At 65.6% G+C, this 21,490-nt stretch overlaps 1 protein-coding gene across 1 annotated transcript; it reads left to right on the top strand.

The window, feature by feature from the left end:
* The first annotated feature begins 1,526 nt into the window (after positions 1-1,526).
* On the top strand, positions 1,527-20,138 carry GPLD1 (glycosylphosphatidylinositol specific phospholipase D1). The gene is made up of 26 exons (XM_084865339.1): positions 1,527-1,791; positions 2,556-2,638; positions 5,351-5,406; positions 7,959-8,037; positions 8,922-9,019; positions 9,645-9,755; positions 10,736-10,784; positions 11,911-11,965; positions 12,168-12,275; positions 13,118-13,145; positions 13,242-13,381; positions 13,499-13,564; positions 14,170-14,293; positions 14,406-14,545; positions 15,100-15,286; positions 15,776-15,886; positions 16,282-16,356; positions 16,436-16,592; positions 16,692-16,833; positions 17,012-17,117; positions 17,193-17,286; positions 17,375-17,548; positions 18,409-18,569; positions 19,592-19,618; positions 19,705-19,755; positions 19,867-20,138. The coding sequence occupies exons 1-26, from the start codon at positions 1,760-1,762 to the stop codon at positions 19,951-19,953; spliced, it is 2,541 nt and encodes an 846-aa protein (XP_084721465.1). The 5' UTR covers positions 1,527-1,759; the 3' UTR covers positions 19,954-20,138.
* The last annotated feature ends 1,352 nt before the right edge of the window (positions 20,139-21,490 follow it).

Below are 21,490 nucleotides of genomic sequence, written 5' to 3' on the forward strand. Positions count from 1 at the left end.
GGTCGCGTGGGCTCTGGGCTGGGGGTTGGCGGGAGGTGCCTTGAGGGGTGGGGGGCCCGGGGGGGCGTTGGGCGTTGGGGTGCCTGGGGGGGGGTTGGTGGGGGGGTGAGGGGGGCCTGGGGGGGTCTTGGGGGCAGGCTGTGCCCTTGGGGGGCGGGGGGCCCTGGGGGCAGGGTGCCCTGGGGGGCGGGGGTCCTGGGGGACGGGGTGCCCCGGGGGATGGTCTGTGCCTTGGGGGGCGGGGGCCCTGGGGGCGGGGGGCTCTGGGGGATGGGCTGGGGAGCGGGGGCCCTGGGGGCGGGGGCCTGGGTGCTCTGCCTTCTGCGGGGAGCAGCCTTGTTATGCAACAGCCTTGGGCGCCGCACCAGCCAGGATCCAAACTCCGGATCTGGCGACAGGCCGGTGCCCTTGGACTTGGCTCCCCGGGTCCCCGCGCGTGAAGCGGAGCCCAGGCTGGCAGGGTGGGGGGGGGGGGGCGCACGGGACTCCAGCCCAGACGGCCGCCACCAGCGGGAATCATGGCGGAGCCCTGGGCGGTGTGGCCCAGGGGATAGAGCGGCCGGGGCCTGCGGACTGACCGGTCCCAGGTTCGATTCCAGGCCAGGGCACATGCCTGGGTTTCAGGCTGGATCCCCAGCAGGGGGTGTGCAGGAGGATAAATATGAGTCTCTCATTATTGCTGTTTCTATCCCCCTCTTCCTTCCTCTCTGAAATCAATAAAAGTATATGAAAAAATAAAATAAAATTCAGGTCAGAATTCAAGGTCATACTGGCTGCCCAGGTCTGGCCACTTAGACTGGTAGGTCCCCAACACACCATGAGGACGGCGCGTCAGAACCAGTGTCAGAACCAGTGTCAGAACCAGCCAGAGCCAGTGTCAGAACCAGCCCAGAACCAGTGTCAGAACCAGCCCAGAACCAGTGTCAGAACCAGTGTCAGAACCAGCCCAGAACCAGTGTCAGAACCAGCCCAGAACCAGTGTCAGAACCAGCCCAGGGAGGTGATGGGGTGGGATTGGCCCCCAGCTCAGGAGCCCCGGGAAGCAGCAGCCCTAATGAGCATGGAAGGACCGAGGGGCCCTGTGGGGGGCGGGGGAGAGGGGGGCCTCAGGGCCGTACAGCCACTCTGCGCACTGACCCCCATTTCACAGGGGGTGGTTGTTCCAGGCAGTGCTTGTCGGGGTTTTTGTTTTGTTCAAAGAGCTAAAAATCTGAGTTTCTATGTGAATGTTTCCACTTCCAGAGAGTTGGCCGGTGTTTGTAAAACTCCCTCTCAGCCAAACAAAACAGCGGCCGTGGTCTGGCCTCCGAGCACGGCCCGGCCCCGGCGCAGCCCGGCGGAGGCTGAGTTAGGTTACAGGGAAACTTGGCAGAGGGCTCAGGATCTCAGATCGTGTCTCCCTCTCCTCTCCCCGCCGGCTCCGCTGAGACTGGCACCACTCCTCCCCGCTGAGGGTCTCCCTCTGGCTTTTTAAAAAAATATTTTTTATTTTACTCATTATTTTATATATTTTTTATTTCAGAGAGGAGGGGAGAGGAGAGAGAGAAACGCCAATGATGAGAGACTCACGGGTCGGCTGCCTCCTACACGCCCCATGCTGGGGATCGAGCCCGCAGCCCAGGCCTGTGCCCTGACTGGGAATCGGACCCTGACCTCCTGGTTCTGAGCCAGGCCGGCCGGCGCCCTTCTGGCTCTGACTGCTCACCCGCTGGAGCTCTAAGCTCACCGCCATTCCCAGACCTCCACTGACGGCCCCAGCATGAAGGGCTGCGGCCGGGACAGCACGGGCAGGTGCACGCTGGGCCCGGGTTCGGGAGCGCTGCCTCTGGCCTGGGTCCGGCCCGGCCCCCTGCCCCCGCCCCACGTGGGCCGCCTTGGCCGGGGCGGCAGGAATCCAGCCCCACAGCAGGCGCCTGGGAACGCAGGGGAGAGAGCAGGCCTGGCCGCTCTTGTGTAACCCACACGAGTGTCAGCCTCTGTTGCCAAACACGGGCGAGAAGCCGCCCCGGCTGGTCCTCCTCCGGCGGATCCGGCAGCAGCGGCGGCGGGGCCCAGGAGCGGCCGGGGACGGGATGCTCGGCGGGGACAGGATGCTCGGGCCCCGCGGCCCCGGGAAGGTGAGGGCCGGGGGCCGGCCAGGGACACAGCCCTGCGCGCAGGGCGGCTGATTTTGAAAGAAAGCAAATGCTTGGAGGCGGCTCTGCTCGTGGCTCCGTGAGGCTCCACGTCAGCGGGACAGGCCGGGAGCCTGGCCGGAGCCGCGGCTCCCCGGGCACGTGGCTCTCCTCCCAGGTGTCTGCCGTTCCGGGGAGGTGAACGGTCAGCAGCTCACCTCCCGGCCGATGAGGTGTAGAAACCGGGCTTGGCTTCCCTGCCAGCCCCTCGCTCAGCTCCCGGGAGAGCGGAGGGTCTGGCCGGATGGGGGGGGGGGGGGCGGGTGGGTCTGGCTGGATTGGGGACAGGGGGGTGAGAGGGGGTGGTCTGGCTGGGTTGGGGGCAGGGGGGGCGGGGCTGTCCCAGCCCGGGAGCCCTGAGCCTGGGCCTGTCTCCTGCAGGGTCTGGGCCGGCCTGCTCCTGGCGCTGGGTGCCCTGTGCCCTGGGGGCTCACCGTGCGGCGTCTCGACCCACATAGAGATAGGTGAGTGCCGCGGCGGCCGGGCACCGGCGTGAGGGACCCAGGTCTGTCCGGAAGGTGGAGGGACCGCAGGCCCGTCCCGGGTGGAGGCCTGGTGTCCTGCTGAGCTGGCCGCCCACCAGGAGGGAGAGGCCGGGGCCAGGCCTCCAGGCTTGGGGGCTGTGGGTGGGCTTGGGAGCGGTAGGAAGCCGGGGGTCTTGGAGCTTCTGTGGGGGAGTGAGGAGCTGGGGGGGCCAGGGGCTCCGGGAGGAGGATGGGGGCGCAGTGCAGAGTGAGGAATGGTCCCTGTGCGGCCCGTGTGACGTACACGGGTGGGTCCCCGGGTCGGGTGGCTTTAAAGGGGGCGGGGTGGCTCAGGGGTTGGTTGAGCATCCACCTATGAACCAGGAGGTCATGGGTTCCATTCCCGGTCAGGAAGCATGCCCGGGTTGAAGGCTCCATCCCCAGTAGGGGGCGTGCGGGAGGCAGCCGATCCATGACTCTCATCGTTGATGTTTCTCTCTCTCCCTTCCCCTTCCTCTCTGAAGTTCATTAACTATTTGTATGTGTGAAAGCAGGCGGGAGTGGGCCGCCGTAGTGAACCGTGCGGTTCCAGGAAGGGGGAGTTGCTGACAGGATAGAAGTCGCCAAAGAGGAACCCACATCCAGGGGGGTTTTCACGATGTTAAGCCTCGGAGCTTAACAGTAAACAAGAACCATGATGAAACCCACACGCCAGCAAAGTCAGGGCCTGGCTGGCCTTCCTCCAGCAGGAGCCAAGCAAAGGAGGTCCTCACAGGGGAATACACGCTAACGACATAGGACAGATTAAGTATGTGAAAACATGTTCACGTGAGCGTGAAGAGGTTTCACCGAGAAGGGCGCTGTGAGCTCCCTCAGGGACGAGGTTGGGAGATTCCGGGAAGATGGTGCCCGCAGGTCCTCGCCTCGCAGCGGGCGGGGAGGGCGGACGGGGGTGTGAGTGCCTCAGAACCCGCCGCACCAGGGGGGTGAGTCCATCCATCGCAGACCCCTGGCCCCGGCTGCCTGTGTGGTCCGTGCCCGCGGTGGCTCTCACAGCCCCGATGTCTGCGGCGGTGGCTGTTTTCTGGTATGAATTTAAAAGCTGGACGTGGCCCTCGCCGGTGTGCCTCGGTGGATAGAGCGTCGGCCTGCGGACCGAAGGGTCGCGGGTTCGGTTCCAGCCACGGGCACGCACCTCAGCTGCAGGCTCCTCCCGGCCTGGGCGCCCGGCTGGGGCCCGTTCAGGAGGCAGCCCATGGGTGTGTTTCTCTCACGTCCGTGTTTCTGTCTCTCCCACTGTCCCTACAAACCAATGGAAAACACCCCCGGGGGAGGACTAACAGCCACAACAGGGAAAACCTGGAGGTGACTCACAGGAGGAACAGGCGTGAATCAGCCTCCGGCCCCACAGGAGTGTGGAGGCCCGAGGTCGGGCGTGGTGTCGCCTGTGGGCGTGCGGGCGGCGGTGCCTCTGAGACTGGTTGTCCGAGTCAGTGACGGAGACACACCCGGCTCCGGCCCACCCGGTGGGGCCGGCATCGCCTCCCGCGTGGGCTCCTCCACGGGGGCGGGAGGGTGGAGGGCTCTAGGCCAGCGGTCGGCAAACTCATCCGTCCACAGAGCCAAACACCAACAGCACAACGATGGGCATTTCTCTGGAGAGCCACATTTTTAAACTTACACTTCTTCTGACGCCACTTCTTCAAAATAGACTCGCCCGGGCCCTGGTATTTTATGGAAGAGCCACACTCAAGGGGCTAAAGAGCCGCATGTGGCTCACGAGCTGCAATTTGCTGACCACTGGGCTAGGACAAAGGGATGGCTGTAGGATGATGGAATGGCTGTAGGGGGGATGGCTGTATAGGGGGGATGGCTGTAGGATGGGATGGCTGTAGGGTGGGGTGGCTGTAGGGGGGATGGCTGTAGGGTGGATGGCTGTAGGATGATGGGATGGCTGTAGGGGGGATGGCTGTAGGGGGGATGGCTGTAGGATGATGGGATGGCTGTAGGTGGGGATAGATGTAAGGAGGGATGGCTGTAGAATGGCTGTAGGGTGGGGTGCCTCTAGGGTGGGATGGCCCCAGGGTGGAATGGCTCTAAGACCGGCTGACTTCTGTCTGCTGAGCTCCGGCCAGGTGCCAGCCATCGTGCTGGCCGCAGCGTTTAATTCCCCGAGTTCTCCACGTGCAGGTGGCCTCACTTTCACACAGGAGGGGGCTGGGGCCCGGCGGCCAGCTTCGCCCGGCAGTGGGCCTGGCGGAGCAGGAACTGTAGATCATCGTGCGGACCCGTGGTGTCGTTCTGATATTTATATTCACTTGTATCCCGTGAACAGCGCATGACTGGCTGCGGCTGATGGAAACTTAATTTCCACTTCCCACCACTTCACAGCTATAACCATAAAAGTGTGCTCTCCTTTTCTCTTAAAATATATGCTTTTGTTGATTTCAGAGAGGAAGGGGGAGAGGGAGAGAGGGAAACATCAATGATGAGAATCATGGATCAGCTGCCTCCTGAACGCCCCACACTCCTGGGTTTCAAACCCACAGCCTAGGCCTGTGCCCTGACCGGGCGTCGAACAGCGACCTCCTGGTTCACGGGTCCACAGCCACCCACGGAGCCAGGCCGGCCGGTTATATTTTAAAAATGATGCCGGGGCATCTGTGTTCAGCACGTGGTTGAACTTGGTCAACGTGTGTGTCTGTTTCTCAGGACACCGAGCTCTGGAGTTCCTCCACCTCCAGGAAGGAGGCGTCAACTACAGACAGGTACTGTCCGGGCTTCCATCCCAGTGCCAGCAGCCTCCAGAGCCATTCCCCACCTTCATGGGCCGTTAGTAATGTTCTGGGCTAAAAGGCCCCAGCACTGCTGCCGACACACACGAACATCACCCTGGAACCCCGAGGGCCCGCGTGCTCACCTCCCTCTGAATCCACAGGAGCCTTTTATTTCATTATTTTTAAAATATATATTTTGTTGATTTTATTTATTTATTTATTTATTTATTTATTTATTTACAGAGAGGAAGGGAGAGAGAGAGAGCTAGAAACATCAATCAGCTGCCTCTTGCACACCCCCTACTGGGGATGTGCCCGCAACCAAGGTACATGCCCTTGTCCGGAATCAAACCCGGGTCCCTTCAGTCCCCAAGCCGACGCTCTATCCATTGAGCCAAACTGGTCTCGGCCTTCTGAATAATTTTAACAGGTCGTTTTCCGTTGCCCGAAGTGCACCATAGTGTAGTCCGGTGGTCGGCACACTGCGGCTCGCGAGCCGTGGTTTGCCGCTCTGTTGACTAATGAATTTGCCAACCACTGCCTTAGGGAAAAACACTTAAAAAACACATTTTAATAGCCAAAACCGGTTTGGCTCAGGGGATAGAGCGTCGGCCTGCGGACTGAAAGGTCCCGGGTTCGATTCTGGTCAACGGCATGTACTTTGGTTTGCGGGCACATCCCCAGTAGGAGGTGTGCAGGAGGCAGCTGATCGATGTTTATCTCTTGTTGATGTTTCTAGCTCTCTGTCCTTTTCTCTTCCTCTCTGTGAAAAAATGAATAAAGTATAAAAAAAAATTTTTAAAAATTTAAATAATGTACTAATGTCTTTAACCTGAAGTCAAAACTTCTGGGTAAGGGTAATGCCTTAAAGCAATGGTAGGCAAACTCATTAGTCAACAGAGCCGCAGTTTGCCGCCCACGGGCGTAGGCAGTTGAAATAGACAGTAATTCCCGAGTGCCCTTCAGCCGGTCTCCAGCTGCTGGCGGCGTGGCTGCCTCGGACGTCCCTCTCACCGGTTTTCCCTCCCGGCCTGATGACCCTGTGACTTCGCGGTGTGGTTCCCGGCAGCCAGGCCGTTGCCCTGTGACCGCAGCGTGATCCCCTCGTTCAGGAAACGGACCTGGAGCGACAGGCTGCCCCCGCCCCCGCCTCCCCGGCTCCTCCAGGCCCCGGGGCTCCTGCCCGCCGGCTCCCAGGCCCGGGCCTCTCTGCGCTCAGGTCTGGGTGCCCAGCGACCCCCCAGCCGGACAGAGCCTCCCTCGTCATGAGCGACTGTGACCTGCTGGAAAGGGCAGCCGGGGCCGGTCACACTTCCTGTCGGCTCTGCTGCCGGTCCCTATCAGCGTCTGCCGCGGTGTTTTTGGCAGAAATGTGGTAACACATCGAGGCGATGCCAGATTCTTCCTGCAGCATCACATGGGCAGGCACACAGGGCTGGCGTGCACCATTCGGGGTAATCATTTTTATTGCCGTGGTCGCATTTTTATTTATTTATTTAATTTATTTATTATTTTTTTAAAGGGTGGTTTTTTTGTGTTTTTTTAAAATATATTTTATTGATTTTGTACAGAGAGGAAGAGAGAGAGATAGAGAGTTAGAAACATCAATGAGAGAGAGTCATCGATCAGCTGCCTCTTGGACACCCCCTACTGGGGATGTGCCCGCAACCAAGGTACATGCCCTTGAGTGAAATCGAACCTGGGACCCTTCAGTCCCCAAGCCGACACTCTATCCATTGAGCCAAACCGGTTTTGGCTGTGGTTGCATTTTTAGTCCTAAGTTTCCATTTGCCCTGCAAGGGTCTGTGGTTGAACATCGACCCATGAACCAGGAGGTCAGTCAGGGCACAGGCCCGGGTTGTGGGCTCCATCCCCAGTGGGGGGCGTGCAGGAGGCAGCTGATCCATGATTCTCTCTCACCTAGGATGTTTTTCTCCCTCTCCCTTTCTCTCTGAAATCAATAAAAACTACATTTTGTTTAAAAGGGAAGCAGGTGCCAGCACCGGTTTGGCTCAGTGGATAGAGCGTCAGCCTGTGGACCGAAGGTCCCGGGTTCGATTCCGGTCAAGGGCATGTCCCCTGCTTGCGGGCACATCCCCAGTGGGGGGTGTGCAGGAGGCAGGTGGTCGATGATTCTCTCTCATCGATGTTTCTAACTCTCTATCCCTCTCTCTTCTTCTCTGTGAAAAATCAATAAAATGTATTTTAAAAAATAAAATAAATAAATAAAAGGGAAGCAGGTGGGTGTCCTTAACCCGCCCACAGCCCAGCCCAGCCCAGCCCCCTGGGCAGCACAGGCGCAGGGGGCGCCGGGAGGGTCCGTGTGCCGTCCTCAGGGCCTGGCCGTCCTGGGTCCTGCATGTGGCCGTCCTGGGGCTGTGGGCCAGCGCTCCTGGTGGGGGCCGGAGAGGAAGGAGTGCCGTCCCCTGGGGGCCACGTGCTCCCTGAGGCTCTGCGGCGGGGGGAGGCGTGGGTGCCACGTGAACTTCATTCCACCCCGTGTCCCCTCCCCCTGCGCCCTCCCGCCTCCGCTCCGCCCGCAGCTGCTGCTGGAGCACCGGGACGCGTACCAGGCGGGGACCGTGTTCCCCGATGCCTTCTACCCCGGCATCTGCCAGAGAGGTGAGGCCCTCCGCCCCGTCCCCACCTGCTCGGGGGAGAGACATCCACCCGCCTCGTCACGCTTCCACGCGGGCCTGGGCCGAGCTCCGGGCTGCGCTCCCGGGAGTTGGGGTCCCTTGCCTTTCCGCTCCTCCTTCTAGAGGCTTCCTTGGGGTCCACAGGAGCGCCCACAGCTGGAGGGCGGTGGAGGGGGCGGTGGAGGGGGCGGTGGAGGGGCAGGTGGAGGGGCAGGTGGAGGGGGCGGTGGAGGGGAAGGTGGAGGGGAAGGTGGAGGGGAAGGTGGAGGGGAAAGGTGGAGGGGAAGGTGGAGGGGGAGGTGGAGGGGCAGGTGGAGGGGCAGGTGGAGGGGCAGGTGGAGGGGCAGGTGGAGGGGGCGGTGGAGGGGGCGGTGGAGGGGGCAGGTGGAGGGGCAGGTGGAGGGGCAGGTGGAGGGGGCGGTGGAGGGGCAGGTGGAGGGGCAGGTGGAGGGGCAGGTGGAGGGGGCAGGTGGAGGGGCAGGTGGAGGGGCAGGTGGAGGGGGGGTGGAGGGGAAGGTGGAGGTGGAGGTGGAGGGGGCGGTGGAGGGGGCGGTGGAGGGGGCGGTGGAGGGGCAGGTGGAGGGGGCGGTGGAGGGGGCGGTGGAGGGGGCAGGTGGAGGGGCAGGTGGAGGGGCAGGTGGAGGGGAAGGTGGAGGGGGGGTGGAGGGGAAGGTGGAGGTGGAGGGGGCGGTGGAGGGGGCGGTGGAGGGGCAGGTGGAGGGGCAGGTGGAGGGGAAGGTGGAGGGGGCAGGTGGAGGGGAAGGTGGAGGGGAAGGTGGAGGGCGGTGGAGGGCGGTGGAGGGGGTGTGTGGGAAGGGGGCTGGCCCCCCCTGCCTCTCCGCAGGCCTGAGCCCCGCTCCGTCTCAGGGCGCTACCACGAGGTGTCCGAGAGCACCCACTGGACCCCCTTCCTCAACGCCAGCGTCCACTACATCCGGGAGCGCTACCCGCTGCCCTGGGACAAGGTGGGCCTCGCCTTGACCTCCTGCCCCCCTCCGGCCCGCTCCCCCTGACCACCCCCACTGGCCTCGGCCCTCACCGCCAAGCACAGCACGGGGCCAGCGACGCTGGGTAACACGTGCAGTCACGTTGAGGTTTGGGGCCACGGGTCCGTCTGCCCCCACACTGGTTCACCGGGAAGCCCTGAGGCTCAGCACAGGGTCCCGTGGGTAACCAGACGCAGGTTTTTGTTGTTAGTCTGCACCTGAGGGTATTTTCCATTGGCTTTTAGAGAGAGTGGAAGGGAGGGGAGGGGGAGAGACAGACAGGAACATCACCGGTTGCCTCCTGCACGCACCCTGACCAGGGCCGGGGACCTGCAGCAAGGTACGTGCCCTTGGCCAGAATCGAACCCGGGACCCTCCAGTCCGTGGGCCGGTGCTCTGTCCACAGAGCCACACGGCCAGGGCTAGACCAGGATTTTCCATTCTGCGTCAGTGACGGGAATGGATTCACATTTGTTTTTACATCTTCATTGTTGAAAGCATTGCACATGCCCCATCCCCGCCCCCATGGACCCCCTGAGCTCACACTTCCGAGCGCCCCGGGGTGTCGGGGAGAGCCCGGGCTCAGGCGGCGTGTTTGGGGCAGGACACGGAGAAGCTGGTGGCCTTCCTGTTCGGCGTCACGTCCCACATGGTGGCCGACGTCAGCTGGCACAGCCTGGGCATCGAGCAGGGCTTCCTGAGGACCATGGCGGCCGTGAGTGCCCGTCCCGTCGGCGCCCCCGGGCCCGCCCCCGGCCCCGCCCCCGGGCCCGCCCCCGGACACCGCCCCCGGACCCGCCCCCGGACCCCGCCCCCGGACCCGCCCCCGGGACCCGCCCCCGGGACCCCGCCCCCCGGGACCCCGCCCCCGGGACCCGCCCCCGGGACCCGCCCCCGGGACCCGCCCCCGGGACCCCGCCCCCCGGGGACCCGCCCCCGGACCCCGGGCCCCGCCCCCGGGACCCCGCCCCCGGACCCGCCCCCGGACCCGCCCCGGGACCCCGCCCCCCGGGACCCCGCCCCCCGAGCCGCGAGCCGCGAGCCGCGGGGGTGGGGGGGGCCCTCCCCGGGCAGGGACACGTCCGGTCGCTCACATTCTGCGGGAATGGCTTCGTGCCCAACGCGCAGTTAGATTTCCTCTTTTCAAAGAATGTATTTGTGTTGATGTCAGAGAGGAAGGGAGAGGGTGAGAGAGAAACATCAACGAAGAGAGAGGATCATGGACTGGCTGCCTCCTGGATCCACTGAGGATCCAGCCCGCAACCCGGATGTGTCCTGATCCGGAATTGAACCCTGACCTAGGTCGATGCTCAGCCGCTGGGTCGAACCCTGACCTAGGTCGATGCTCAGCCGCTGGGCCATGCCGGCCGGTTGTTTCTGGCTTTTTTCCTTTTAACTTCCCGTGTGGAATGCCACATCCCCAAGGTGGCACCGGGGCCTCCCCAGGCGCCTCAGCCTCCGCAGCCCCCGGCCGCCACCCCGGCCACAGGGTCTGCGGGTGGCGGCTGAGGACTCAGGGGAGAGGGGCGCCGTCTGACCAGGCGCATGGCTGCCAGCACGGCTCCTCGGGGAGATCAGAGTAAACGCAGTGCTGCCCGGACCCGAGCCCCCCGCCCGCCCGCCCCCTCGGCGCCGCCCGCTCCCAGGCAGAGCCGGCCACTCAGTGACGCTGAGACGCTGGCTCTCTCTCCACAGATGGACTTTCACGGCTCCTACTCCGACGCGCACCCGGCGGGAGATTTTGGTACGTTTCCTCACTTGCCGAGGTTTCTCTTGCGGTAGATTTCATGTGTGATGGAGTCACTACTTAAAAGTGTATTTTTAAACACGTTTGTATTGATTTCAGAGAGGGAGAGAGAGAAAAACATCAATGAGGAGAGAGAATCATGGATTGGCCGCCTCCTGCACGCCCCCTACTGGGGATGGAGCCTGCAATCCAGGCACATACCCTGACCTCCTGGTTCTTATGTCGAGGCTCAGCCACTGAGCCACACCAGCTGGGCTGTCTGTCTATGTTGTTTTGTCATATCTTGCAACAGCATGTACTGACTGCTTTCTGCTTTGATGTGGGCTTCACCTAGCGCCAGCACACCTCACTTTGCACTTTCGAACAGTCGTGTACATGTGTGTTTTTATAAAGAAAACACATTCCACCTTTTATCGAGTTGTGCTGTGGCTTTAGAAACACTTTGTGTCAGATGGACGTGACCCGGTGTCTGCGGACACGGCTCCAGGCGGTTCCTGTAACAGCCCAGCGGGTGGTGGGCGGCGTCTGACAGCCGCGGGTGTCCTCCTCAGAGCGAACCCCTCGGTTATGGGTCACTGCCCCCCGATTCATGCTTCACTCACAAGACATGCTGCACCTAAACAGCAAACGGGAGCTGTGACAGTCAGGCAAAAACATGTAAACATTGAGCAGAAGCGTGTGACAGTCGGGCAGAAGCATGTGACGGTCGGTCAGAAGCGTGTGGCAGTGGAGCAGAAGCGTGTGACAGTCGGGCAGAAGCGTGTGATGGTTGGGCAGAAGCTTGTGGCAGTGGAGCAGAAGTGTGTGACAATGGAGCAGAAGTGTGTGGCAGTCGGGCAGAAGCGTGTGGCAGTGGAGCAGAAGCGTGTGGCAGTCGGGCAGAAGCGTGTGGCAGTGGAGCAGAAGCGTGTGGCAGTCGGGCAGAAGCGTGTGGCAGTGGAGCAGAAGCGTGTGGCAGTCGGGCAGAAGCGTGTGGCAGTGGAGCAGAAGCGTGTGGCAGTCGGGCAGAAGCGTGTGGCAGTCGGGCAGAAGCGTGTGGCAGTGTCGAGTGCTCGCAGCCGGGTTGCAGGAACCGTGTGGCGGCTGCTCCCGTCACTGGCCCGTGTCCGGTTCGGTCCCGCAGGCGGAGACGTGCTGAGCCAGTTCGAGTTTAACTTCAACTACCTGGCGCGGCGCTGGTGAGAGCGGCCTCCGGGCCCTGGGCGTGGGGCCGGGGGCGGCGGGGAGGGCGGGGAGGGCGGGCAGGGCGGCGGGCACGGCGGGGAGGGCGGGGAGGGTGGTGGGCACGGCGGGCAGGGCGGCGGGCAGGGCGGCGGACAGCCCGTGTCACCTCTGCCGTGGTCCTCGCCTCCGGTCCCACACCCCTGGTGCTGACCCCAGGTATGTGCCCGTGGAGGACCTGCTGGGCATCTACAGGACGCTGTACGGCAGGGACGCCATCCCCAAGCACGTCATCGTCGAGTGCTCCTACCTCCAGTTCTTAGAGATGTGAGTGTGGGCCCTGTGTCCTTCCGAGGGGCCTGTGTCCATCCAGGGGCCCTGTGTCCGTCTGGGGGGCCCTGTGTCCGTCCGGAGAGCTCTGTGTCCATCTGGGGGGGCCCTGTGTCCTTCTAGGGGGACCCTGTGTCCGTCCGGGGGCCCTGTGTCCGTCCGGGGGGCCCTGTGTCCGTCCGGGGGCTCTGTGTCCATCCGGGGGGGCCCTTTGTCCGTCCGGGGGCCCTGTGTCCGTCCGGGAGCCCTGTGTCCGTCCGGGGGCCCTGTGTCCGTCCGGGGGGCCCTGTGTCCGTCTGGGGGGCCCTGTGTCCGTCCGGGGAGCTCTGTGTCCGTCCGGGGAGCTCTGTGTCCATCTGGGGGGGCCCTGTGTCCTTCTAGGGGGACCCTGTGTCCGTCCGGGGGCCCTGTGTCCGTCCGGGGGCTCTGTGTCCATCCGGGGGGGCCCTGTGTCCGTCCGGGGAGCTCTGTGTCCGTCCGGGGGCCCTGTGTCCGTCCGGGAGCCCTGTGTCCGTCCGGGGGCCCTGTGTCCGTCCGGGGGCCCTGTGTCCGTCCGGGGGCCCTGTGTCCATCCGGGGGCCCTGTGTCCATCTGGGGGGAGGGGCCCTGTGTCCGTCCGGGGGTCCTGTGTCCGTCCGGGGGCCCTGTGTCCGTCCGGGGACCCTGTGTCCGTCTGGGGGGCCCTGTGACAATCCCGGTGGCTCTGTGTCTGCAGGGTTTGGTGGGGGGGCTTAGCCGGTTCAGGGTGGTCACATGACAGCTGACACATGACACAGCTCCTTCTTCACTGTTCGCTTCGTCCCCTGGAGCCACCAATCGCGCCACGCCCTGTGTTGCAGGTACGGCGAGGTGATGGCGGTCTCCAAGGTACAGCCTCCTCCCCGACACCGCCACCCCCGCCGAGGCTCTGCGCCCCCCCGCCCCCCCGCCCCCCGCCCCCGTCTCAGCCCCCTGCCCCCCCAGCTCTACCCCACCTACGCCCGGAAGTCCCCGTTCCTGGTGGAGCACTTCCAGGACTACTTCCTCGGTGGCCTGGACGACATGGCCTTCTGGTCCACCCGCATCTACCGCCTCACCGGCCACATGCTGGCCCACGGGACCCGGTGAGCGCCGCCGCCCCGCTGCCGGCGGAGTCCCACTGCGGGGCTGCCTGAGCCCCACTCCCCCTCTCCCCCCCCGGGAGGAGGCCTGACCCCACGGCCTGACCCCGCCGCCCGCAGGGACTGCAGCCTGCCCGAGAACCCGCTGTTCATCTCGTGCGGCGGCCCGCGGCCCCGCCCCCCGGGGTAAGTGTCCGCCCACCAGGGGGCGCAGGCGTGACGGTGGGAAGTGTGGACAGACCCACGGAGGCCAGTGTGCCTCCCGGCCGGGGGGTTAGGGCGCAGTCACGGGCGGGCTGGGCAGGAGGCAGGCGCTCAGTGAGGTGCACACAGCCCGCTGCTCAGTCCCCATCCCGGGGAGCGAGCGGGTCAGTGATGCCGCTACTGTTGTCACCACCCTTCCCCTTCACCAGGCCCCACCCTTACCTTCCCCAGGCCTCACCCTTACCTTCCCCAGGCCTCATCCTTACCCTTGACCCAGAACTGACCCTTACCCTTGACCCAGACTTCACCCTTCACCGTGACCCAGGGTTCCATTCGGGCCGAGGGCACGTACCTCAGTTGCAGACTCCTCCCCGGCCGGGGCCCTGGCCGGGCGAGTGCGGGAGGCAGCCCATCAATGTGTCCTCTCTCATCCGTGTTCCCCTCTGGCTTCCCCTCTCCCGGTCCCTCTCCCTAACACCAATGGGAAACCCCATCGGGGGAGGGCTCACAGCCACGAGAAGGGCTGGGCCTGTGGCTAACTGGACACGCCCGCCTCCCGGCCGTCTCCCGGGCCTGCTCCTCCCCAGCGGCTCCGTCGTGCAGAGAAGCGCCCTCCAGCGGAACCTGACCTCCCCCCTCAGCGCGCACGCCGGCCGGCACATCAACATCACCGCGAGGGGCGCCGTGTTCAGCGTGGACTCCTGGACCTCGGTGAGGCGCCCGCTCTGCGGGGAGGACCGGCCCCGGTCCCGCCCCTGCCCTTCAGCCTCCCACGGGGGCTGCGTCCCCGTTCACACCGGCCCCGCCGCCGCCTCCCGTCCAGGACTCGCTGACCTTCATGTACCAGGCCCTGGAGAGGAACCTGCGGACGCTCCTCACGGGCGGCCCCCGGCGGCCGCGGAAGCACGTGTCCGGCCCCCTGGCGTCCTACTTCGTGTCCTGCCCCTACGCCCGGCTGGGCTGGTGGGTGCGCGTCGCCCGGCTCCCTGTCCCCGCCCCTGTCCTCGGACTGGCCCAGGGCGCGGCCCCCATTGCCCCGTCCACCCGTCCGCGTCCGCGTCGCCTTGGTTACGCGGTCAGTCAGGACGCGTGTAGGAGCCTCGGGCTGGAGCGGTCGCATGCTGTCGGGTCCGTGTGCGCGGGGACGGGTGGGGGACGGGCGGTCACCGGTTTGGGGAGCGACTGCGTCAGAAGGAGAAGCGCAGACAGTGTGTGGTGACGGGAACAGTGTAGCTTTTATTTAAAAAAACAACAACAAAAACAAAACATTGTTATTGATGTCAGAGAGGAAGGGGGAGGGAGAGAGAGATGGAAACAGCAGTGATGAGAGAGAATCACTGATCCGCTGCCTCCTGCACGCCCCACACTGGGGATGGAGCCCACAACCCAGGCCTGTGCCCTGACCGGGAATCAAACCCTGACCTCCTGGTTCCGAGGTTGACGCTCAGCCTCTGAGCCTGCCGGCCGGCAGCAGCGAGCTGTTAGCAGACACCGGGCGGGCCCTCTCGTCCCCGCAGGGCGATGACCTCGGCCGACCTCAACCAGGACGGGCACGGCGACCTGGTGGTGGGCGCCCCGGGGTACAGCCGCCCCGGCCTTGTGCACGTGGGGCGCGTGTACCTCCTTTACGGCAACAACCTGGGCCTGCCCCCCGCCGACCTGGACCTGGACTCCGAGGCCCACGGGGTCCTGGAGGGCTCCCAGGTGAGCTCTCCTCGGCAGGTCCGGGGCGGGGGGCTGTGCCCAGGGACTCCAGACCCTTCCATCCTGCTCCCCCATCTTCCTGTGGCGCTGGGTCAGGCCCCCGGCTGCGTGCCGCGGGCGCTGCGGGTGGTGTGTGTGGGCGCTGTGTGCCGGGGGCGCTGTGGGTGGTGTGTGTGGGCGCTGTGTGCCGCAGGTGGTGTGTGTGGGCGCTGTGTGCCGCGGGCGGGTGGTGTGTGTGGGCGCTGTGTGCCGGGCGCTGCGGGTGGTGTGTGTGGGCGCTGTGGGTGGTGTGTGTGGGCGCTGCGGGTGGTGTGTGTGGGTGTGTGTGCCGGGGCCGCTGCGGGTGGTGTGTGTGGGCGCTGTGTGCCGCGGGCGCTGCGGGCGGTGTGTGTGGGTGTGTGTGCCGTGGGTGCTGCGGGCGGTGTGTGTGGGCACGGCCCTGTCTCAGGGCTTCTGAGCCGAGGCTGAGCCGGGACTCGCCGCCCTCAGCCCGCAGGCCGCTTCGGCTCCGCCCTGGCCGTGCTGGACTTCAACAGGGACGGGCTGCCCGACCTGGCCGTGGGCGCCCCCTCCACCGGCTCGGAGCAGCTCACCTACAAGGCAAGCTGGGGGCTGGAGGGGGGATGGGTGGGTGGATGGATGGGCGGGGTGCCGAGCCCCTGGCAGCAGCAGCAGTCGGACGAGCCAGCCCAGCATCTGGGTGGGTGACCTGGGGCGCCCCCTTCCGTCCCGGACGAGGCCTCGGTCCCTGGTGCACCTGCTCCCGCCTCCCGCCTCCCGCCTCCCGCCGATGCTTTGCCCCGAGGTGGGGGGGGAGTGACAAAGGCCAGGCCGGGGGCTCCTGTGGGCTCAGACCGCCCGGCCAGGCTGGCCCCGCGGCCCGGCCCCCGGGAGCCGCCGTCCGCACTGTGGGGCCTCGCACCCTGCAGGGCGGGGCGGACGGACTGCCCGGCCTCCGCCCTCTCCCTCCCGCCTCACGGCCCGCTCGGTGCCAGGGCGCGGTGTACGTCTACTTCGGCTCCAAGAGCGGGAAGCTGGGCCCGGCCCCCGCCGTCGCCGTGTCCTGCCAGGTGTGGCCCTCGCGGGGCCCGGGGCGGGGGGGGGGGGCGCCCCTGCCCCTGCCCGGTGAGGACATGGCCTCGTCCCCAGGACACGTACTGCAACCTGGGCTGGCGGCTGCTGGCGGCCGACGTGGACGGGGACGGCGCGCCCGACCTGGTGCTGGGCGCCCCCTTCGCGCCCGGCGGCGGGAAGCAGCGGGGCCTGGTGGCCGCCTTCCGCTCCGGCCCCGGCCGGCGCCACGGAGGTAGTGTCTGCCCGGCCTCCCTCCCTCCCTCCCTCCCTCCCTCCCGGCCTCTCCCCCCCGGCTCCCGGGTAAGGCCAGGGCCCCCGTCTGTCCTCGCAGACAAGCTGACCATGGAGGCGGCGGACTGGCGGGTGCAGGGTGAGGAGGACTTCGCCTGGCTGGGCTACTCGCTCCACGCCGTGCCCCTGGACAACAGGACGCTGCTGCTGGCCGGGAGCCCCACCTGGAAGAACAGCAGCAGGTGAGCGGCGCGGCCGGCCTCTCGGCCCCTGGCCCCTCGGGGGCGCGGGAGAGGCTCAGTGCTCCGCCCGGGAGGCCTCAGGCTGGGCGAGGCCGCAGGTTCCCGCAGGATGAGGCCGGTGCTCGGGGAGGGCTGCCCCTGAGCTCCCGCCCGCCCCGCGCCCGTGTGCTCCCTCCAGCCTGGGCCGCCGCTTCCGCTCGCAGGACGAGAAGCAGAGCCTGGGCCGCGTGGACGGCTACTTCCCGCCCGGCCGCCAGAGCGCCTTCTCCATCGCGGGCGACAAGGTAGCGGCCCCCGCGGACAGGGACGGGGCGCCCGGGGCACGGGCCGGCCGGCCTCTGACCCGGGACCTCCCGCAGGCGATGGGGAAGCTGGGCACCTCCCTGTCCAGCGGGCACGTGCTGGTGAGCGGGGTGCGGACTCCGGTGCTGCTGGTGGGCGCCCCCACGCACGGTAGGCCGGGCGGGCGGGCTGGCGGGCCGACGGGGGCTGGGCGTCCGCTGGGCGCGGGGAGCCGGCCCGAGCGTGCGGTTCGTTCCAGACGACGTGTCGAAGATGGCCTTCCTGACCATGACCTTGCACCAGGGCGGGGCCACCCGCATGTACCAGCTGGGCCCCGCCCAGCCCGCCCCGCTCGGCTCCTTCAGCGGGGACCGCCGCTTCTCCCGCTTCGGGGGCGCCCTGCACCTGAGCGACCTGGACGGGGACGGCCTAGGTAGCTCCTTCCCCCCGGTCCCCGGGTCCCCCTGTCCCCCGGTCCCTGGGGCTCTCCTCACCACTGACCCCGGGCCCACGCCCGAGCGGCCCAGTCAGTCCCACCGGCACCGGGTGCGAGGGAGTGGGCACCTGTTCTCCTTTCAGTCAGCGATCACCGCGCCTCAGAGAAACCAGGCGGCCAAGAAGACACAACTGCGCCAAGCGGGAGCTGCACCTTTTTAAAAAAACACACATTTTTATTGATTTCAGAGAGAAAGGGAGGGAGAGAGAGAAACGTCAACGATGAGAGAGAATCATGGATCGGCTGCCTCCTGCATGCACCCCTCTGTGGATTGAACCCGCAACCCGGGCCTGTGCCCCGACCGGGAATCGAACCCTGACCTCCTGGTTCATAGGTCGATGCTCAACCCCTGAGCCACAGCGGCCGGGCTGAGCTGTATTTTTGTATACGTATGTGTATGTGTATGTATATGTGTATGTGTATGTGTGTATGTGTATATGTATGTGTATGTGTATGTGTGTGTATGTGTATGTGTATATGTATGTGTACGTGTGTGTATGTGTATGTATATGTGTATATGTATGTGTATGTGTGTGTATGTGTATGTGTATGTATATGTATATGTATATGTATATGTATATTGATTTCAGAGAGGAGGGGCGCGGGAGAGAGGGGAACACGAGTGAGCGTGGGCTGGGCCTTTGGGAGGTGGTGGCGGGTGACGTCAGAGCCGCCGTGTCCGCTGTTGCCGCGTGGCCGGCAGGAAGCCGGGCTCGGCGGCGTGAGGTCCTGGCGCCGGGGAGGTCGGAGTGGGCCGTGGGGGCGGGGCGGGGGCTTCCCGCTGCTCTCCCTCACAGACGAGGTCCTGGTGGCCGCCCCCCTGCGGATCGCGGACGTGACCTCGGGGCTCATGGGCGGCGAGGACGGCCGCGTCTACGTCTACAACGGCAGCCGCAGCTTCTCCGGCGACGTGACCGGCAAGTGCAAGTCCTGGACGTCCCCGTGCCCGGAGGAGAAGGTAGTGTCCCCGGGGAGCGCCCCCGGGGCGGGGGGCGGGGGGGCCCCCTCCACCGACACGCACCGCCTCTGCTGGAGCCCAGCCCCGGTCAGCGCACGGCCTCGGCCGCGTCTCATAGGCCCAGCCGCCTCGTCTGGCCCCGCAGCATCTGCCCCCCAGCTCGCCCCTGGGGCCCGGCACCCCGTGAACCCGGTCACCCCGCCTGGCTCCGCCCACTGCGCCAGCTCCCCGCTCTGCGTCCTGGCCCACAGCCCTTGGCCATTCCTGCGAACCTCCTAGGGTTTTCCCAGAACCTGGTCTACGGAATTCCCGTCAAAGCCTCTGGCTCGGCGACGGCCCCTTTACAAGGGTGACAGGACAGCAGGGAGGCAGCCACACTGTGTGCGCCTCCCCCCTGGCCACACTGCACTGCTGCGTGTTTGCTTACCTGTCAACGCACAGCACGTTCCTGTGCCTCCCCAGCATCTCATGGGATCTGTTCAGCGGTTGTCCTGTATTTTATCTACAGGGTGAGGGGCGGTCCCTCTGGGCCCCAGGAGGGCCAGGCAGCCGAGGTCCCGGCCATGTCTCCAGGGTCCTCTGACGACTAGCTCTGTGTCTCCACAGTGCTGGATGAGCCGTAGTTCCTTTAGCCACTGTCATAATATTCACATATAGACACTTACACGTGTATTTTTCTTTTTTAAGTATAGTTTTATAGATTTCAGAGAGGAAAGGAGAGGGAGAAAGAGAGAAGCATCGATGAGAGAGCATCATGGATTGGCTGCCTCCTGCACGAACCACCCCCCACCCACACACACACACCCGGGCCTGTGCTGTGACCGGGAATCGAACCCTGCCCTCCTGGCTCAGAGATCACGCCGGCTGGGCCACGCGTGTTTCCCTGGCCTGCGTCCTCCGAGGGGCCCGGTGTCGGAGGGCTCGGGCGGTTGAGCGCCTGCGGAGGGGAGGCGGCGTGTCGGGAGAACCGCAGAGAGCCCGCGTGAACGTGAGCACTGAGCCTGCCCCTCTCTGTCCTGCAGGCCCAGCAAGTCCTTGTGGCCCCGGAGGTAAGTAGGCAGAGCTGGAGCCGTGGGCCTGCCTCCCGGAGCCGTCCACCTGGGCTCGCCTCCCAGGCGTCACCCTCTCTCCGCAGGCGAGCTCGCGCTTCGGGAGCGGCCTGGTCACCGTGCGGTCCCAGGACAAGGTGGGGCCGGGCTGGGTGAGGGGCGGTCCCTCTGGGCCCCAGGAGGGCCAGGCAGCCGAGGTCCCGCCGTGTCTCCCCGGTCCTCTGAGGACCAGCGCTGTGTCTCCCCAGAACCAAGTGGTCGTGGCCGCGGGAAGGAGCTCTCTGGGAGCCCGGCTGGCCGGGGCGCTTCACGTCTACAGCCTGGACGCGGACTAGAGCCTCTGCGCCCCTGGAAGCGGGAGAACCCGGGGGAGGTGCGGCTCCTGGCCCTGGAGCCAGGAAACGGCACGTCCGACCGCGCCGCCAGCACGCGGACCGTGGGCACCGCCCCATCCTGCCCGAGGTGACCCTGACGCTGGCGCCGGCAGATTAAACGCTCACCGCGGTGATTCGGACGGAAATGCCGTCTGGGGTCTCACTAACACACGTCTGCACTTAGAGTTTAACTCAAAATCCCCTTATTCCGACACCAGAACGCACTCCCACGTCCTGGAAGTCTCTGGTTCACGTGTTTTTGCGGTTTGTCGATGCACCAGCGTTCTTCAGAGCGAAGGCGCGGGGCCGCCTGGGGCCTAACGGACCGGCATGATGGGAGGAGTGGGGAGAACGCGGGCGCCACCCATTAGACCGCCTCCACGGGGGCACGCAAGTGAACCCGAAACTGACCCTGGGATAAACACGGCCGTCCCCCAACAGGGTCCTGCCGAGCTGGGGGTGGGGAGGGAGGGGGGGCCTCTGCAGGACAGCCTCCCCGTGGCCGTGGGTGCGGCCTGTGCAGCGGCCTGGGCACAGGCCTGCTCACTGCCTCCCGTTGCTGTGCGTTCGGGGTTCGAGCACCTCCTTCCACAGAATCGTAGGCCCTCGGTCCATTTCAGCTCAGGCTGAGCCTGTCCGTGTCGGCACAGGCTGTCACCGCTGGCGGTCAGCGTAAGGGGCACCCGCGGTCTCCGGGCAGGGCCGTTCGCCGCCCACCAGGCAGCCCCTTTGCCAGCTGTGAGGTAGGTGCACTGCTCCCCTGATCCGGGACATGGCACCTCAGAAAGCGACAAGCACAGCGACAAGCACACCGGAAGGAAGCACCCATCGGTTCTACGCCTGGTCACAGACCGAATTCGGCTCTGGCGGCCAGCTCCCGCCACAGGCCACGCCTGGCTCAGAGCCCTGGCGGCGAGGCCCGAGCCTCTGCCCACGGGGACCGCAGGGCCACGCAGAGTGGAGCGCGAGAAACCTCACTCTTTCACGTCAGCCGGGGAAAGCAGGTTTATTCCGATCTCCCAACCATGTGCAGGGGCCTGAGCCGCCGCCTCCCAGTGTCCTCCGGAGCCGGGGCCCAGAGCAGGGGTGTCTCTGTGACGCCCCACGCTGCCTGCAGGGCTGCCTGGATGAGGCTATGGTTAGGTTCGGGTGAGGCTAGGGGGTGGTTAAGGCACAAGGAGCCGAGCCGCTGGCGGAGGAGCTGAGATGGCCGGCACGGGGAGCCGGTGAGGAGGGGAGGCTTAGCTGTTCTGAGGGACACAGGACAGAGCTGGGCTCCCCCGCTGGTGGCTACGCTGGCCTCCAGATCGGGGTGGCGCCTTAGAAAGCACATCTTAAACTCCCACCCAGGAGGGTGAGGGCGGGTCCCGGGAAGGCTGGAGCGGGTTGGGGGCTCGAGTCGCCTCCCCGGGCACTGGGCTGGGTGAAGGCTGGCTCAGGCCAGGGAGGATGGGACCGAGAGGTGAGGCGGATGTCCTTAGGGCGGTCGGCGTAAGCT

Source organism: Pipistrellus hanaki (genome assembly GCF_964339955.1).
Source record: "Pipistrellus hanaki genome assembly, chromosome: 18".
NCBI lineage: Eukaryota > Metazoa > Chordata > Mammalia > Chiroptera > Vespertilionidae > Pipistrellus > Pipistrellus hanaki.

Coding starts and splice junctions, on each gene's coding strand:
- GPLD1 (XM_084865339.1), top strand. CDS start 1,760: ATGAAGGGCTGCGGCCGGGACAGCACGGGCAG. Junction 14,546..15,099: donor CCCTACGCCCGGCTGGGCTG/GTGGGTGCGCGT, acceptor TCGTCCCCGCAG/GGCGATGACCTCGGCCGACC. Junction 17,549..18,408: donor CCTGGACGGGGACGGCCTAG/GTAGCTCCTTCC, acceptor TCTCCCTCACAG/ACGAGGTCCTGGTGGCCGCC.